The sequence below is a fragment of the Prenolepis imparis genome, unplaced genomic scaffold (genome assembly GCF_030444845.1).
Source record: "Prenolepis imparis isolate NDT839.2.m4 unplaced genomic scaffold, iyPreImpa1.0 SCAF_217, whole genome shotgun sequence".
NCBI lineage: Eukaryota > Metazoa > Arthropoda > Insecta > Hymenoptera > Formicidae > Prenolepis > Prenolepis imparis.
This window is the reverse complement of record NW_028141375.1, coordinates 28946-48712: the sequence shown is the minus strand read 5'-3', so window position 1 is coordinate 48712 and position 19767 is coordinate 28946. Positions and strand designations below refer to the sequence as shown.

The following is a 19767-nucleotide window of genomic DNA, read 5'->3' as shown; positions in this document are numbered from 1 at the left end:
CTATCCAAAAGGTCAATCGCTCGTGAGATGATTAGGGACTCAAAAACAAGGACAAAAAAATTGGTATGAACATAGTTCTGGAAATTCATTAATTTAATATATAAATGTAATAAATAAAATAAACACATACACAAACAAATTAAGAGATGTACCTTCACGTTCTAGATAGTGTTAAAGCTGTCTGCAACTTTTATTATTGACTATATTTTGTATAATTATGTTACAAAACTTATAAAAACTAGAGAAAGAAGTCCCTTCTTTCAATTTTGACAAAAAAACTCGAAAGTAAAGAAATTTGAAATTTTAACATAAAAATGACATTATCCGAAAATCAATGCAATTCCTATGTTTACACTAATTTTTTTCTTGTTTTGGGTCTTTAATCACCTCCAGATTTGTAAAACAACAATGAATAACTATTTAAATAGGTTGTGTACCTTTTTTTAAATTTTTTAAATTTTCTTTAATAATCTTTCTCTTTAATATATTTTCCTTTTCTCACTGGAATCGACAATTTTGCATTTCTTTTTCTTGCATTAACTTGTTCTTTGCTTTCGTTTTCTGTTTTACTTACTCTTAGCAAGGAAACGTTTTTGCAGATATCTAAAAAATGAGACTTGGCACGATGTTCCTAAAATTATCATTGAATACTTTATTATATATCCTTGTAATGACAATGGCTTTTTCTATCGATGTAAATGCGAGGGAAATATGGCGTAGAGAGTTTAAATATCGTTCGTTGAACTGTGTGATACCGCTTCGATATAACTTGAAGATGTCACTGATACGTGTCCTATGGAAAGTCTAGTATTACTGTTTTTATTAATTGTGCAACACGCAACATAACTTTACTTATATCAAAATATATGAATGTAACAAAAGTAAATTTGGAGTCCTCCGACAGTGGTATAATCTATGTACCAAAGCTTTCATATAGCCATAATAAGGATACTGTCGTTCTTGATTTTGCCGAACAATCGTTGCCTGAAAATAACTTGGAATGCGGATCTTATACTCTATATGTCGATTTTTCAAACTCTATACATGACATGGACGAGCCTTTGCAAACTTGGTACATAAACGAGAAAGAGGATAAGAAAGAGTAAGTGTATAATAAGTTATATTAAAAAAAATAAAAGCTATTATATATATATAAAGGTATATATAAATAAAAAAAAAATATGTACATACACATACACATATAATAGATGATATAGTACGATTCAGTAAACTTATTTATTTACTTATGCATTATTATTATTTTTTTTTTTTTAATTCCTTCCTTATTTAAATGGGAATTTGAAAAAAATATTAAATTTTATATTTATAATTGAGATAATGCTTATTTATATTTTAGAAAAAAAACTTTATTTTTGTCACAATTTTTTAATTTTATTGTTAGAGTTACGATTTATAAATTTATGGGTACAATTTAGCAAACCGGTGTTGTAAATAGTACCAAATACTACCTTTTTTAAATTTCCAATTTACAATATAAAACAATGATAAATTTGTGTTAATGTTTAGCGTATATTTTTGACAAAGAACTATTAATTTAAATTAATATAAAAATTTTGTCAATTCTTTGATAATTTTAATATTTATCTTAGGGGATACAATTTAGCATACTATCTCTTAATAATAGGATAACAAAACAAATGCTATGAAACATTATACTTCTCAAACTCGTTTATAAATGGCATTCTGCGATCTTTAAGGCTTTTGGGTCCTCGCCGCGGCCATGTTAGATTGTGACGTCAGAGACGAGAAAGCACACGCTGAAAATTCTTACATTAGATGCCATTTTTAAATGAAAAGATATTTCGATGAAACACTACTTCAGACGGCCTTAGCACACTCTTAAAATACCTCGAAAATTATTCTCTTTCCTTGACAGTCGATAAACAACCGTAAAATAATTGTGATATCAGATTTTGTCATGCGGAATGACTGCGCATGCGCAAAAGCCAGACGAACTGGGCCTTATGTTACAATCATTTTACAGCTATTGATTGATTATAAAGGGAAAAGATTAGTTTTCGACGTATCTTAAGAGTGTGTTACAGCCATCCAAAGTGCGGTTTCATCGAAATATCTTTTTATTTTGAAATGACATCTAAGAATTTTTAGTGTGTGTTTTCTCGCCTCTGACGTCACAATTTCAACATGGTCGGCGAGAAATCAGGAGCCTTAATATTTCTGTACCAACAATTGCTAAAAATTTGTCATTAAAATGTATTAGGTTCGTCGCAACATTGTTCCAGCCCAGAAGAACCCTACAACTGTTTCCATGTTTGGGCGAGCCAAAATTAACTGCCACCTTTAACATCTCAGTAGAACATGATAATAGATACAAACTTTTATCAAATATGCCGAGAAAGAAGCATCAATTTCTGACTAATAACATGATGCTTACGCATTTCCTCACGACCCTTCCGATGTATGCAAACGATGTAACGTTAATTCTGATGACGTCTAATATGATATCTTCAGATCCCTTCAGATACGACCTTAATGCTGCGAAAAGAATGATAAAGATGTGGTGTAGATCGCACTTGATACCTCACATTAAATTTACGCAACATGTTGTCGGAAATGTAACCATGTATTTAGAAGACAATTGGAAGATTTTAAAGAGAGGCCCTAAAGTAGATTATGTCGTTATTCCGAATTTTGGAGACAAAATCAGGCAGACTTGGGGACTGCTATTGTACAAGTAATACATACATTTAAGAAACAATCATAATTATAACTCATTAAAATATATTTTATTTTCAGCTTTTACGATTAAAAAATTCGAACTCGCATTTTTATACGATTATTGTTAGAATTAAATAGAAGCTTGATTAAAGAGAGATTTATATAACAGCATTTTCCGATTATTTTAATATTTAGAAAGAATTTTATAGTTTAGAAATATACATTAATGCTTAAAGTAATTTCCATAAGTGATTTTAATAATTGACAGTAACACACGTATAATAAAATTATAGAATAACTTACATTCATATTTATCACGTAATAGTCACATTATTTATTCATAAACATTTATTTATTCATAAACTTTTTCGTTATTATATCAAATCAAAAATTCAAAAAATCAATTTCAAATTAATTGACTTACTATATACAACTTTAAGTTTTAATGTCATTAAGGACATATATTTATATCTTTATTATTGAACTTATTGTATGAGTTTGATATCTATGTTTTTTTTTGTATTAATCAAAGAATTGTTAAGAGCTTTATTTTATCCTATCAAAGAAAAATTATAAAGAATATTGGAAAATAAAATATCCGCTTATTATATTTTTGAGAAAGAGAAAGTGCACATAAAGTTATATAAAATAATTAGATATAATTAACATAATGCATAAAAATACATTGTGACAAAAAATTAATTTTCTTTTGTTTTTCAGTGAAAGATATATTATCTACGATGAAGAATTACATCCTGCTGCGTTTAAAACTATAACAATACGCTTAATAACTCATGATATAATATATCAGTGGTTTGGTAATCTCTCCAATCCTTGTTGTTGTTCTCACCGATGATTAAATGAGGGCTTCATTAAGTTCGTCGAAACGCATATCGTTGATAAGGTTATATTATTATTATTATAAATTAATTATAAATTATTATTATAAATTTTCTAATGCTAATTATAAGACATTTTTTCTCGATATTGTGACGACATGAAAAGATTTGAAATTGTCTTCCCTTTATTCGTTAAGAATAGAAGAAATGCCGAAAAATATTAAATATTCTTTTTTTCACTTTCTTACAATTTACAATATTTTAATAATTTAAAAAGAGACATTCTAGATTATTTATATAGCAACTATCTATGTTTAAATTTTGTATTATAATTTAGAAAAAACTTGCAAGTTTATTTTTTATATATAAGTCTAATAATATTTTTTATATGTCAAATACTTTATTGTCAAATGCTATAAAATTATGTAATATTATATTATATAAAATATAAAAGCTTTCTTTAGAAATAACAAGTAATTCCATATATATATCAATGCGTATTGTTAATGCAAGCTTCTTTTTCTGTTTTTAGGCCTTTCCAAACTCTCGGATAATAGACTTGTTTATAATCCAAGATCGACATGAATCTTGTCATCTAGACATTCATTTTCGTCCCGACATTTATGAAGAATTTGCAAGTGATTTAACATTTAAAATTGAGTCTACTATTCGTCATCATATTATAGGTGTGTATGCATATCTGAATTATAATTTGATTATTATAAAATGTATATTATATATTATTTTATAAAAAAAATTATAAATAATACAATTCAACAATAGTGAAATTGCTAATCATATATATCTAAAAAAAATAAAAAAATTTTAATTTTACATTTATTTGTTTCTTATTTCAATTATTTATTACTATAATAGGATCCAATGTATGGCGCATGTTAGAAAGTGTAATTCCCAATAATATATTTTGGATGACTATCAACACATATCTAAACATGAAGTAAGTGACAAATATATTGTAATATAATAATTATGTACCACAAAAAAATGTACACAAACAGAAAAGTATGTACGAAAGAAAAGTAAAAATGTAAATCTTTTCTAGACAACATAAAAAGATATACGTTAAGTTCATAAAAGTATATCTAATGAATATTCAATCTTACCTATGTAATAAAAATTTGAAAAATAAAAAATTAGTGAACGCTAATAAAAAGTTAAATCTGTCGACAAAGTAGTTAATAAAAACAGACAAGATCAATTCATAATTAAAATAAATAATTATGATTTTAAATTTTCTGAGTGTGAATCAAATATATTGTACATAGTTTTTATTTCTACAAGGTTAAATTTTACAGGTTAATTTACTTAAATTCGACAACTCCCGATGATTTATGGAATATTATGCAGACCGCCATAAGTAAATCAAAAATTAAGAACTACAAACTAAACGTAACGCAAATGATGGATATTTGGACTCAACAGAAGTTTTGTCCTGTGTTAAATGCGATACGGGATTATTATAGATCTCACATGAAAATATCGATAGACAAAACATTCGATCAACCCCCAAAATCCTTTTTTATACCCGTCACCTATACTACGGAAACAAACATTAATTTCAACATAAGTTGGCCAACTATTGATTATTGTTTAACGGAGTCAAATCCCGAGCCGAAAATACCCATTAAAAATGGAGATCAATGGTTTATTGTCAATATACAACAAACTGGTAAGTATCATCACATAATAGTATTCTTATTAGTAGACATTTTAGTTAGTATTTTTATTAAGGCTCCCCATCCCCCTGGGTCTTCGCCGCGGCCATGTTAGATTGTGACGTCAGAGGCGAAAAAGCACACGCTGAAAATTCTTAGATGACATTTTTCAATAAAATTATATTTTGAGAAAACACTATTTCAGATGGCTTTAGCACATTTTTAAAATACCTCAAAAATTATTCTTCTCCTTTGATAAAAAATTTTCATTTTTCAATATAATATACATATGTATACATATGTTATTAAATTTATTTAATACAGCTTTACATGCTTAAAATATAAGAAAATAATATATATATATATATATATATATATATATCGAAATATTTTTTATTATATTCATTCAAAGACATATAATATGTATATGAAAAAATCGAAGGAATAAGTGAAAAAGTCGATAAAATTTATTTGTTAAATAATAGGATATTATCGTGTCAACTATGATCCCGAGAATTGGCGAAGAATTGTACGTTATTTAAATTCTGAAAATTATACAAATATACATGTTCTCAATCGAGCGCAAATTATCGATGACGCGTTTCATCTTGCGATGGAGAAAAGACTGAATTTCTCTATATTCTGGGATCTTGCGAGTTATTTACCGAAAAGAGAGAAAGATTATATAGCATGGTACCCTATGATCAAAGCTTTTGAATACTTGTCGAACATTTTTGCAATTATAAAAGTACCTGACATGGATCTTCCCCCCGTACTTCAGGTATTGTCACATGTTGTAAAGTTTATCGACAAAATCGTAATAAATATTAGAGGTATAAAGTAACAATTTATTACATTAGAAATTTAAGTGCATTTATTAAAATTCGGAGTTTATTTTAATCACTTACTGAAATTAAATAGTTTGGCGAATAAGAATGCGTATTTTTTCACACATATATTTGATTTTATATATAATTCAATAACCGAATAGAAAAATATGTTTTTTAAATTGTAGGAAATATTAGTAAAAATAAAAGGGTTGTTTGAACATAGAAAAGAGCATATATATACATTCATATATAAATACGAGAATATATACGATCAAATGAAACCCGTCGAAGACGATTTTAGTAAATATTTAAAACAGGATCTCACAAAATGGGGATGTTATCAATATTGGCTTGTGCATAGAAGTGGCTAATAATAAATTGGAATTGTATATAGGGAACCGCAATAGAAATAAGTAAGTTTTTTTACAATCTTAATTATTTCTGTGTAGATACTTTTTTATATCCTGTGCGCGTATATTAGATATATTACATTAAACAAAATGCTGCTATAAAAATCAAATATATGTATATTATTATAGTATATTATAGTATATTATTATATGTATATTATTATATAAAATGTGTTTCTTGTTTCTCTAATAATTTCTGTTCGTATAGACAGAAATAAATGAAAAGCAATTATAAGAATGATCTGTACAAAGATTATTTTTTACATGAAATAAATTTTGAAAAAATAAGAAAAAATTGCCCTTATATGTATATATATATATATATATATATATATATATATATATATATATGTATATATAGGCATTGGAATCTTTTTTTAGATTTCTTAATATATTCTTTTTTTTGACCGCGTGTGTATTTTAGTTTCTTCAAAAAATACAAAAAATAATTCTTATAATTATTTTTCCATTATTCTTTTTATTATTGTTTCAGTATACATATAAATAGAATAGAGATTATAAAAAAGAAAGGAAACATTTGCGGATATATATATTTTATATATATAAGTATTACGTACCTATATTATATTTATATTTACTTATATATGAACATTTTTCCTGGATATTTCTATTAATATAAAGAAGCTATATATTAAATATTAATAATAAATATGTCAAAAATTAGAATATTTTTGTTTGTTTGTCGTAGAATTTTGCCTGTGTGGGAGGAATGGACATATTGTAATGGTTTAAAGACAGCGAACGTTAGTGCATAATACACTGTATATTTGATGGCATTAAATACGTACAAAGAAAAATTTCATTGTAAAATGTTGGAATATCTTGGTTGCTCTGAAAATCCTAACATTATCGTTAATTATCTGTGGCACGTAATACCGGAATTTGAAAAGCAAATGTTAAGAGATCATGAGATGCTTGCGCAAGAAAATGAGCGTAAAGTTTACACTTTAGCTGCTAATATGTTTCTTTTTACTCTTGCGAGACATGCTAAGAACACTCCAGTACTTAAAGAGATATTAAAGTATTATGAATTTTTAAAACACAGGTAATAACTTTTATTTTATAAAAATATATAGCACATAATCGTGAGGATTTATTATGTATATTTAAATATATATCTATATATATATTTTTTTATAGTCGAGTCAGTATAGAGGTGGCATTAAATGTACTTATCAACAATGCGTACTCTGGTAAACAATTATTTAGCGAGGTAAATTTTATATTTATTGTTTATAAAATTCTTTTTATAATACTTATTTTTTATAATGCTTATTTTTTTATCACAATGTATTACGTATCATATATTGTAAATAATGTATGTATTTTTCTGTTTCTTTCTAACAATGAGATCTCTTCTATATCAATATAATTTATGCTAACCATTTGAAAAACTCGTTTTTTATGATAATTAATTACAAAATTTCTGATTGATAAGACAATCAAAATTAAAATAATATTTATTTTAGATACGTGAATTCGCGAAACAAAATATGGGATTCTCATATTTCCAATTTTATATTCAGCAGAAGTTAAGAACACGTTCTCATAAAATAATCGGCCAGTTGCAATTCTTTCACAGTTTGTTCGAATAAGAGTTTAAAGTGAGAAGCTCAATACGCTTTACTACTAATAAGCTCTACTTGAATTGATATGGGTGCAACTGTAACACGTACATCAACAACTGCAACAGTAAAGCACCCATTTTTTATTAAATGTCCAACAATGCAGTATAAATAATTAAAATAATTTGTTACATATTTATAATGTTTTATATATTTCTTATTTATAACTTGTTACTTTTATTTCAATTATTTTCTTGATTATTTCTAATTATATTGTATTATATTGTAAATGTATTTTAATGTATTTAATGTTGAATTAGCTCTTATATATTATTCAGTTTCATTTTTTATATAACATTAATTATATTTATGTAATGTTTATTACACACATTCACACACACGTATAATTTTATGTATATTGATTATACTTATAATTCTCTCTTCATTATTAATATAGAAATATATATAATATAGAAATAAATATAATATAGAAATATATATAATATAGAAATAATATAGAAATAAATATAAGATATAAATATACATATAGGATATAAACATTAACATTTGACTTATTATTAATATTTACTTAGTACATTTAATGTAATAGTTAATATTAATATTAGCATTGCTATTTTAAATTAATGTTTATAATAATTAGTATTGAATACACTTTGAATTTCAAAATTAAAATTTTTTAGGGCATTAAGAACTAGATGGTACTGCGTAAGTTTAAAAAAAACTATTACTTCTTTTAAAGAAATTAAATAATTGCGTACAGCGCACAATTTCTAACAATTTCTAAAAAGTTATTGTAAAAACATCTATTTATGTACATTAATAAAATTTTAAAAATATTATTTTTATTAAAGATTTTATTAAAGATAAAAAAAACTTTCTTTAAGAAATATTGTTTCAAAATATAATACGATGTTTAAATAAATATGTTTTTACTATAAAACTTTGTATTGCGTAAAGAAGTAATTAAATTGTGTGTTTCTCATATGAAAGCCACATCAATTTTCCTTTACTTTGTAAAAAGTTGAATTTTGCATTACTGATTCCGTATCATTAGAACAGAATTTTTAATTCCTCTCATATTACAGTAGAATAAAAATCCAGTAAAAAAGTAGATAAAATGTAAAATGCTGTACTTATTTCATACATTATCTAATAAGTTGTAACAAGGAAAGAAATAATTTTTTATGAAAATCGGACAAAAATAAAAAATATAATTCTGTTTGTATATAACATACAATTTTCTTAATTAAATTTCTTGAAAATTATTTTATATGTAATATATAGACACAACGTGATTCTTGAAAACTTTTAAATTATGTATTGACTTTTATCGATCTAGTAACGATCGAATGAGACGATTATATTACGTACAACCTTGAGAAGCTACTTGATACATAAGATTATGTATTTCATATGTTATCATACCGCAAACGTCGTCAGTTTTCGGTGATCTTTCGAAGTGGTAACATTGGAATTAAGCAATTCATTTTTGGCTAAAGTTATTCGGCTCGTGATTCTACAAAGATAGATTAAGGTAAGTCAAATACAAAACATTTAGATATTTCTTTTAAATATAATCATATAAAAATAAATAAAGAATTCGCTATCTTAGAGTTCTCAATTTCTAAAAGATATTTTGTGCAATATTTAAGTAAACGTTTAAATGTTTTTTTTTATTTCAATACTTATCTTTATTTTTTGCATATAACATGAAAACATGAAAACAGATTTAGATGTAAATTGTAACAGCATATTTTTATTTGTTGATCATTTTAATATATAATAAATTAAAAATTAAAAATAGATTAAGCTTTGTTTGATATATTTTTCTCGAATAGATATTTAAAATCAATATTTTCTCATATATATTAAATTATATATGTATAATAAATATAAAAAAATATAAACGCAATGGATATTAGTTTATCTTCTTAGAGAAATGTTTATACAATGATAAGTAAAAATGAAAAGTTTGCATTATTTTGTTTGAATTACTGATGAAACATATATCGACAAAATTTGAAATAAGCTTAACAGCAACATGTGTATTATTTGTTTCTTCAAAGTATACATAACATATAAACCTGGTGATTAGTATAACTTATTGGTAACAAGCATTATAAATTCCAATGTGTACGAAATCCAATTATTAGATGGAATTACTTTTTACATATTTTATGCCTAAATGTATATTACATATTTCGAAATGCAGTATTTATAAAAGCTTTATGATATAGGATCTTTACATCAAATTTATACATTATTAGGATGTTCCAAAAGTGTAGTCAATCGCTCAGAAAGTGATTGGAGATCCAAAAACAAAAAAAAGTTGATACGTATGTTATAATTATGTTAATTATATGTTGCAAAACTTATAAAAACAATTTCTTCTTTCAATTTTGAAAAAAAATTTGAATGTAAAGGAATTTGAAATTTTAATTTTATAAAAATGGCCGTTATCTCAAAATTAATGTACTTCTAAACCTATGTACATATCAACTTTTTTCTTATTTTTGTATTCCATTTATTAGTTACATTTATTATATTAATTTATCATTGTTAGTTTCAACATACATATATTTTATATTTTCAATACCCCTTTATGTTCTTAAATTAAATGTATGTAATATAATTGATTGATGTTTTAAAATATGGACAGTAAATTAATCAAGCATTGCATAAAATTAGGATTAAACTTGATCATCAAATTAAAAACAGCTATAAAATTATACAAACTGTAAAAAAATTCAGTTTTATAAAAATACAAATATTGCTATCATCAAACCTAGTTAATGAAATAATATTTAGTAAAATGAATTATTTGTACTTTCTTGGTTCTATTTTAATTATCCAAAGTATTAAGCAAACGCGCGCGTGCGTGAATCAGAAATTCAGAAAACAAGCCCTAAAAATATAATAATTAAAACTGTTTGTATATGTGTATTAAAAACGTTTAAGATAATTATAAGAAGTAGGAAAAAGTTAATATCATCAATAATATTATGTTAAAATAAATCATATTGTGTGAGTTACAAGTATGATTAAAAAACAATTGAGTTTAACAATTTATCTTTCTTAGGGCATTAAAGATTAGATTAAAAACAAAACGCGGATAGTATTGTGTAAATTTTGAGAAAAATTCTTTTCTCGAAACTAAATGGTTACAATTGCGCACAATTCTCACTTTATGTTTATTTTGATCATATATTGTGTGTAATAAAAAAATATAAAATTTAAATTATATAAAAATACTTCTTTTAAATCTCTGCAATTTTTTTTAATACGTTTTTCTTTTCTGACTGATCAATCAGTTTTGCATTTCTTGTATTAACTTGTTCTTTGCTTCCATTTTCTATTTTACTTACTCTTAGCAAGGAGATGTTTTTGCAGATGTCTAAAACGAGACTTGGCAAGATGTTCCTAAAATTGTCATTGAATATTTTATTATATATACTTGTAATGACAATGGCTTTTTCTGTCGATGTAAATGCGAGGAATATATGGCATGATGACACTGAATTTCGTCCGTTGAATCGTCTGGTACCGCATCATTATTATTTGAAGATATCACTGATGCCAGGTTACGTGTCCCATGGAGAATCCAATATTACTGTTTATGTCAATTGTGCAACACGATACATAACTTTACTAATATCAGAATATATGAATGTAACAAAAGTAAATTTGGAGTCGTCCGACAGTGGAATAATCTATGTACCTAAGCATTTATATAGTCATAATAAGAATATTGTCATTCTTGATTTTGCCGAACAATCGTTGCCGGAAAATAACTTGGAATGCGGATTTTATACTCTACATGTTGACTTTTCAAACTCTATACATGACACAGAAGAGCCTTCGCAAACTTGGTACACACACGAGAAAGAAGATAAAAAGTGAGTATATCGATAAGGTATATAATAATAAGGTATAAAAAATAAGATATTATATTGAATGCCGCGATATTTGTTTCCTTCTCAAGCGATTCATTGATAAGTGATATTCATAAATTTATATTGTGTGATTATCAAGTAATATTCAACAACAAGTGCCTAAGCTGCACCTTCTGCGATCTTTAAGGCTCCTGGGTGCTCACCGCGGCCATATTGGATTGTGACGTCAGAGGCGAGAAAGCACACGCTAAACTTCTTAGATGCCATTTTTTAATGAAAAGATATTTCGATTAAACAGCACTTCAGATGGCTTTAGCACACCCTTAAAAAACCCCGAAAACTATCCTTTTTTCTTTATAATCAATCAACATCTGTAAAATGATCGAGATATCAGACTTTGACATGCGGAATGACTGCGCATGTGCAAAGACCAGACGGACTGGGCTTCATAATATTACATTTTACAGCTGTTGATTGATTATAAAGGAGAAAGGATAGTTTTCGGGGTTTTTTAAGAGTGTGCTAAAGCCATCTGAAGTGCTGTTTCATCGAAATATTTTTTTATTTTGAAATGGCATCTAAGAAATTTGAGCGTGTGTTTTCTCGCCTCTGACGTCACGATTTCGATATGGTCGGCAAGGAGCCAGGAGCCTTAAGAAAGATAAGCTATTAAACTTATTATTGAAGCATTTTATCACCGAGTTGAAAAATCGACAAAATGTTTTAGGATTATTTTTTTATTCACAAAGACAAAGTAATGGAAGTTCGGTAAAACGTACCACTATAACTTTTTTCTATATCGTACAATTTACTAAATTAATTTTTTTACTTAGGCATTAGTTTGTTTTCTTTATATTTATATGGACAACTGAAAAAAATATTATTAAATTTTATAATTGTCTTGAAATAGTAAATATTTATATATTCGTGAGATACATAAAGTATTTTTGTTAAATTTTTGAAAAAAATTTATGATTATAAATATGACAAATTTATAGACATTATGTTTTGTTGAAGACGAAGAACTTTTGTAGGCACTTTATTTTTGTTACAATTTTTTAATTTAATTGTTACAGATACGATTTGAAAACTCAAAGGTACAATTTAATAAACACCGGTGTTGTAAATCGTACCAAATACTACTTTCTTTTATTTTTAATTTACGATATGAAACAATGATAAATTTGTTATTATTCAGCGTACATTGTTGACTAATGACTATAGTTTTAAATGAATAAAAAAATTGTGTCTCTAATAGTTTTATCGCAATTTTAATATTTACCTTAGAGGATACGATTTAACTTTCTTCTAATAATACTTTCTTCTAATAATAAGATAATAAAATAAATGCTACAAACATTATATTTCTCAAACGCTATTTATAAATCGCATTTGTACGTTCTGCGATCTTTAATATTCTATATCAACAATTAAAAATTGTCATTAATAAATGTATTAGGTTCGTCGCAACATTTTTCCAGTCCAGAAGAACCCGACAATTATTTCCATGTTTGGATGCGCGGAAATTGACTGCCTCTAACATTTCGTTGTCAGTAGAACATGGTAGAGGATACAAAGTTTTATCGAATATGCCGATACAAAAGGATCGATATATGGCTAATAACATGATGCTTACGTATTTCCGTACGAGCCCTCCGATGTTCACAAAGGACGTAGCATTAATTCTGATGGCATCTAATATAATACCTTCAGATTCCATCAGATACGATCCCTATTCTGCGAAAATAATTATCAGTACGTGGTGCAGATCGCACTTGATACCACATATAAAATTTGCGCAACATATTGTCGAAAATGTAACCATGTATTTAGAAGATAATTGGAAGATCTTGAAGAGAGGCCCTAAAGTGGATTATGTCGTTATTCCGAATTTCGGGGACAAAATCAAGCAAACTTGGGGACTGCTATTTTACGAGTAATACATACATTTAAGAAATAATCTTAATTATAACTCATTAAAATGTATATTTTATATTTTATATATATATTTATATATATATTTTTTTATTTTTAGCTTTTAAAATTATAAAATCCAAAGATATACATTTTTATACGTTTATTGTTAGAAATAAAGAGAAGCTTAATTAAAGAAAGATATTATAGATTTATAACAGCATTTTCCGATTATTTAAACATTTAGAAAGAATTTTATAATTTAGAAATATACATATTAATGCTTAAAGTAATTTCTATAAGTGATTTTAATAAATGACTATAACACACGTATAATAATATAATAAAATTATAGAATAACGTACATTCATATTTATCACGTAAAAGTCACATTTATTTATGAAAAATTTTTTTATTAATCAAATGCAGAATTTAAAAAATCAATTTAAAATGAACTGAGTTAATAGTTACTATATACAACTTTGAATTTTAATGTTAAGGACATATGTTTATATTTTATCATTGAACTTATTGTATGAGTATGATGTCTATACTTATTTGTATTAGTCAAAGAATTGTTAGAAGATTTATTTTATTACATTGAAGAAAAAATATGGAGAATATTGGAAAATAAAATATCCGCTTCTTTTATTTTTGAGAAAGAGAAGATGCACATAAAGTTATATTAAATAATTAGATGTAATTAACATAATACATAAAAATACATTGTTACACAAAATTAAATTTCTTTTGTTTACCAAAGTATAGTTAATCCATTCATATACTTATTAAAATTATGTTAGCTTGATAGTATGAATGATCTTGAATCGTGAATATGTGAATTATTTTGCACTATTATATAGGCAACATACTATTAACATAAGTTAAAAATGCAGGCTTATAATAAAAAGTATCGACATAATCCTGTTATACCGGGTGTCCCATTTTAAAGGACCCACTCAAATATCTCAGAAACACTACGTTAAATAAAAAAATGTTTCCTACAAAAGTTGTAGGGTTTCGAGGGGGACATAACATAGTAATATTCATATGACCTTGGGCGGCGTCTCCAAGGTCAAGTGAAGGTGAGAATAAATTTTTTAAATGGAAACGCATATTTTTTATTATAACATCTTTTTCTACTAATTAATTTGAACAACTTTTATCTGAAGCATTTTTTTATTTTCTTCAAAATTCATTCTCACCTTCACTTAAGGTTAACCTTCACTATCCTTGGAGACGCCGCCCAAGGTCAAATGAATATTACTATATTATGTCCCCCTCGAAACCCTACAACTTTTGTAGGAAACATTTTTCGATTTAACGCAGTGTTTCTGACAATGAGATGTTTGAGTGGGTCCTTTAAAATCCACCTGGTATGTATACAATTTTCAGTGAAACATATATTCTCTACAATGAAGAATTACATCCTTCTGAGTTTAAAACTCTGGCAATGCGTTTAATAACTCATGATATAATATATCAATGGTTTGGTGATCTCTTCAATCCGTCTTGTTGTAATCACTGGTGGTTAAATGAGGGTTTCATTAAGTTCGTCGAAACGTATATCGTTGATAAGGTTATTATGTTATTATTATAAATTTATTATAAATTATTATTATAAATTTTTAATGCTAATTATAAGACATTTCCTGCTGATATTGTGACAACATAAAAATATCTGAAATTGTCTTCCCTCTATTCATTAAAAATAAAAAAAATATTGAAAAATAATAAATATCTTTCCTTTTCAATTTCTTACAATATCTTAACAATTAATAATAAAAATAAAAAATAAAATAAAACATTGTAGAGCAGATATAGTAAATTATAATTCGGAAAGCCTTACAAGTTTATTTTTTGAATAATTTTGATAATATTTTTTATATGTCATAATACTTACACATCACGTGTAAATTCACAACTACTATAAATTTATATAATATTATATTATATAAAATATAAAAGCTTTCTTTAGAAATATAGAATAATTGCATAAATCAATGCGTATATTGTAATGCAAGTATTGTTAATTCAAGCTTCTTTTTCTGTCTCTAGACCTTTCCAAATTCTCAGATGATGGACTTGTTCATAATTCAAAATCAACATGAATCTCGTCATCTAAACATTCATCTTTCTTCCGATATTTATGGAGAATTTGCAAGAGATACATCTAAAATTAATTCAATTTCTATTCATCATCGTATTATAGGTATGTACATATATATGTATGTATATCTGATTTATATAATTTGATCATTTAAAAAAAAAAATATATATATACATATATATTTATATAAATATGCATATATAAAAAATTGTTTGTAGATAATAAACAATAGTTAAAAATTAATTATTAATATCTAAGAAGAGGTTAAAAAATTTTAATTTTACATTTATTTTTTATTTTAATTATGCTATAAAAAAAATTGGTAATAACAAAGATGAGAGAAAGCACTTCTGATGATCTTGTCCTTGACATATGATGACCCTGAACAACATTCAAAAGATTGTACCCGTCGGCCATTTTTCATTATAATGTTATTAACAAATGAAATTAGAAAAATCGGCAATTTTATAGGGACCATCTCTCGATTTCGACAATTTTTATATATGTTCTTAAGGTCATCATCTTGAGTAACGTTATGTAGATTTTAGTTGGCGCTCGTTGTTTATTAAAAAGTTACATTATTTTAAGAGCATATGTCAAGATAAAGGTCATCGGAGGTGCCTCATCTTCATTTTTACCTTAAATTATTTAAAGTATATATTTAATATTATACATATTTATATTGCAACGTCTTAACCCGCCTCGGAACGCCGATTCCGAGGGTGGAAAGAGGCAATACAATAGGTGAGTCTTGACGACTCAAATTAGCGGTAGCGAGATTATTTATAAAAGTATTACAATAGCAGATTGGTAGTTAACGGTATCCGGTAGTAATTCGGTGACACCGAGTAAATATCGGAATACGGTAATGGGCGCCAGGCGCGATTCTTCGCGCCGCGGTACCGAAAATTCTGAAAAATAAAGGTTAACTCCGGCTACGCCCTGCTCAGTGTATGGCAGAGGGGCGCGGTTCAATTAATTTATTGGATTTCTGGAGTGGAGAGCTTAAGCTAAGAAAATACACAAATTCATTAAAGAACATTGATATATTTAACAACGATATTGGACAATTACATACATAGACCGAAATTACAAATTGGTTATAAACTACGAAGTATAAAGGAGAGATATAATACTAAATGATTCGTATCGGAATGACTATTTCGCTCAAAGCGGTGGAAAAATATAATTAGACAATGATTTTGAGCAATAATTACTCGTGGAAACGGTAACCTCCGCGGTATCGAAGATCACGTAAATTTTAGTCGGAAACCCCCGGTGAATGATACTTAAGTCGGGAGGCGGTAACCGCTTATCCCTAGATTCGATATACAAAGGCGACCAAATTCCTCAGCGGCACGAGACGTTCACGTGATCGAATGGAATGCGGCGCGAATACGGAACAATAGAATTCGGTAAGATTTCTTCCTTTCGGTAATACTGTTACATTTATTTACCACGACATTAAACAATCGAATTTCGCAACTACCACAATCACTTCACGCGGCAATCAATATACGATAACGTAATTTATATAGTCGGTATACGGGATCTATCGGGCGACCACGCGGTAACTTCGTGACTCTCTCTCGACTCTCGCAGAGTTCCCTTTGACCCGACGGTAATGGTAACTCGCGGAGAGCGATGTCACGCAAATTCCGGTCTCTCGCGGCGCGATTTCCCCGAATTAATGCTACAATAATTAATTTTCTTCAGGACGGAGCGGTATTAGTATTACGAGACGAGACGATATTACGGTACGTGAGACTGTCGGCTGCGGCCTCTCCGAGAGGGATACACTCGCGAAACTCCGATTTAGGCTGGCCTCGCGGTAACTCTTTCGGGAGCTTTTATCCTCCCCGATTATAGACGGTACGGTATTCTAGGTTACGTACGGTAACTCGGAAGCTGCGGAATCGCGGAGCGACGCCAGCCCAATCGAAGCATGGAAAGGTACGACTACCTGAGTGGCGGCTTACAATTTGTCTAAGTCCTCGTGGAGTCCTCCCGGTGAGCTGAACTTCGGGGTTCCTTCCCGTTAGTTGGCACACCGAACAGTGCCTCTCTCCGAGAGAGTCCTCAGGTCCTTCGAGTCCCGCGCCGATTTTTCGCGCATCCTGTCGATGTTCGCTGATGTGGGATGGCTTCGATCCGCCCATCGATTCTCCACCTCCCTCTCTTAGCTCGCTATCGGTAAATCACGGGATCTTCTCCCTCACGTGCGGTCATGCTGATTCTCGGGTTGCCGTGCAGCGCCCGTTGCGACATTTCAGGGGTCGGATGTGGCAGGCTGGCCAGGCCGTACTCCAATCCTTCCCGATAATAGTAGTTGTAATTGCGGGGTCCTCCCCCCATCCTGCAGTATGCGGCGGGACCTCCGATTTGTCTAGATAAGCTGTTGTTTTGGGCTGAAAGATTATATAATTTTAGTTGCGATATAGATGGAAATGCGGGATCGACGGGACTCTACTTATCCTGAGTATCCTCGGAGAGTCTGGTCTGCGGTATCTTGCCGTGCTGGTCCGCCGGTCCGTGTTTCTTGCTTTACAACGGGTTGTTGCCGTCCACTCAGATAACCTGTCGGTCCGCTTTTTACGGTAGCGGTCGCGCGATATTATAAAAATAAGTATATGAGAGTCGCTCCCTCTCAGGTGTGAGGAGCAACCCCGAAATCATTACCCCCTCCCCGATCGGGTGCAGCCCTTGTGACGGCGCAAAAGGCGTCACGTCACAATATATATATATATATATATATATATATATATATATATATATAATTTATATTACTATATAATAGGACCCATTGTATGGCGCATGTTGGAAAGTTTAATTCCCAATAATACATTTTGGACGAGTATTAACACATATCTGAACATGAAGTAAGTGACAAACATATTTTGTAATATAATAATTATATATTATACCACAAATATATATGTATATACAAAGATGCAGGAAAATCTATACAAAAGAAAAGCAAAAATGTATTCATAAATTTTTCCTAAACAAAAAAAAAAAAGATATACGATTAAGTATATAAAAGTATATCCAATAAGTATCCAAACTTGCCTATGTAACAAACAAAAATTTTGAAAAATAAAAAAATAGTGAAAATTAATAAAAAATCTGTCAGCAAAATAGTTAACAAAAACAGACGACATCAATTATAATAAAATTACATATATACAAAAGTACTCAGCTAAAGTAAACAATAATATTGAATTTTTAAAATATGTATAACAAATTTAATATTTCATTAAATGTAATAATAAAAAATTAAGTAATTAATTTAAGGAATCAAATTATAGTGAGCACTTTATATATTAGCATTATTTTATGCAATTTATTAATTTTCATTTTATTTTGTTAAGAAATCATGTTTAAATAATAAAATATATATCAAAGCAGCACATTCTTATTCAACAAGTAATTGTTTGATTTTACATGTTAAATAAATAATAATATACTAGGTAATGTACACATATAATATATTTAACTAAATATTTTGCAATAATATTGTATTAACAAAAAAGTTTTTATGACGTCCATTCTATATTTCACAGTGCTATCACTGTATTTTCAATGTAATTTGTATAATAATGTGATTTTATAAGAATTTGTAACTATTACTACAAAACAAAGTTTGCATCTCTAGACAAAAAAACTTCAACATATATAATAAATTACAAATCCATCAAAAAATTTTGTCATCTATGTTTGAACCTGGTTTTTTCTTTTTTTGCATCAAAAGTTGCAACATTATAGAATTATAAATTATAGAATTATAA

The 19767-nt window shown here is 27.7% G+C and overlaps 2 protein-coding genes across 2 annotated transcripts; both read left to right on the top strand.

Annotated features, from left to right (window-relative positions):
• The first annotated feature begins 783 nt into the window (after window positions 1-783).
• Window positions 784-6059, top strand: LOC145948043 (aminopeptidase N-like). Its single transcript, XM_083057810.1, has 7 exons — window positions 784-1102; window positions 2243-2716; window positions 3421-3553; window positions 4072-4225; window positions 4416-4497; window positions 4856-5229; window positions 5701-6059. Exons 1-7 carry the CDS (start codon window positions 867-869, stop codon window positions 6057-6059), a joined length of 1812 nt encoding a protein of 603 aa, XP_082913936.1. The 5' UTR covers window positions 784-866.
• A 5468-nt stretch (window positions 6060-11527) lies between these two features.
• LOC145948042 (glutamyl aminopeptidase-like) lies at window positions 11528-13895 on the top strand. The gene is made up of 2 exons (XM_083057809.1): window positions 11528-11958; window positions 13415-13895. Exons 1-2 carry the CDS (start codon window positions 11528-11530, stop codon window positions 13893-13895), a joined length of 912 nt encoding a protein of 303 aa, XP_082913935.1.
• The last annotated feature ends 5872 nt before the right edge of the window (window positions 13896-19767 follow it).

What these genes read in the sequence shown, in the direction of transcription:
- LOC145948043 (XM_083057810.1), top strand. Translation starts at nt 867, where the DNA reads ATGAATGTAACAAAAGTAAATTTGGAGTCCTCCGACAGTGGTATAATC. An exon ending in AACACATATCTAAACATGAA is followed by an intron (nt 4,498 to 4,855) that starts GTAAGTGACAAA and finishes TAAATTTTACAG; the next exon opens with GTTAATTTACTTAAATTCGA. An exon ending in TGTCAATATACAACAAACTG is followed by an intron (nt 5,230 to 5,700) that starts GTAAGTATCATC and finishes GTTAAATAATAG; the next exon opens with GATATTATCGTGTCAACTAT.
- LOC145948042 (XM_083057809.1), top strand. Translation starts at nt 11,528, where the DNA reads ATGGCTTTTTCTGTCGATGTAAATGCGAGGAATATATGGCATGATGAC. An exon ending in CACGAGAAAGAAGATAAAAA is followed by an intron (nt 11,959 to 13,414) that starts GTGAGTATATCG and finishes TAAATGTATTAG; the next exon opens with GTTCGTCGCAACATTTTTCC.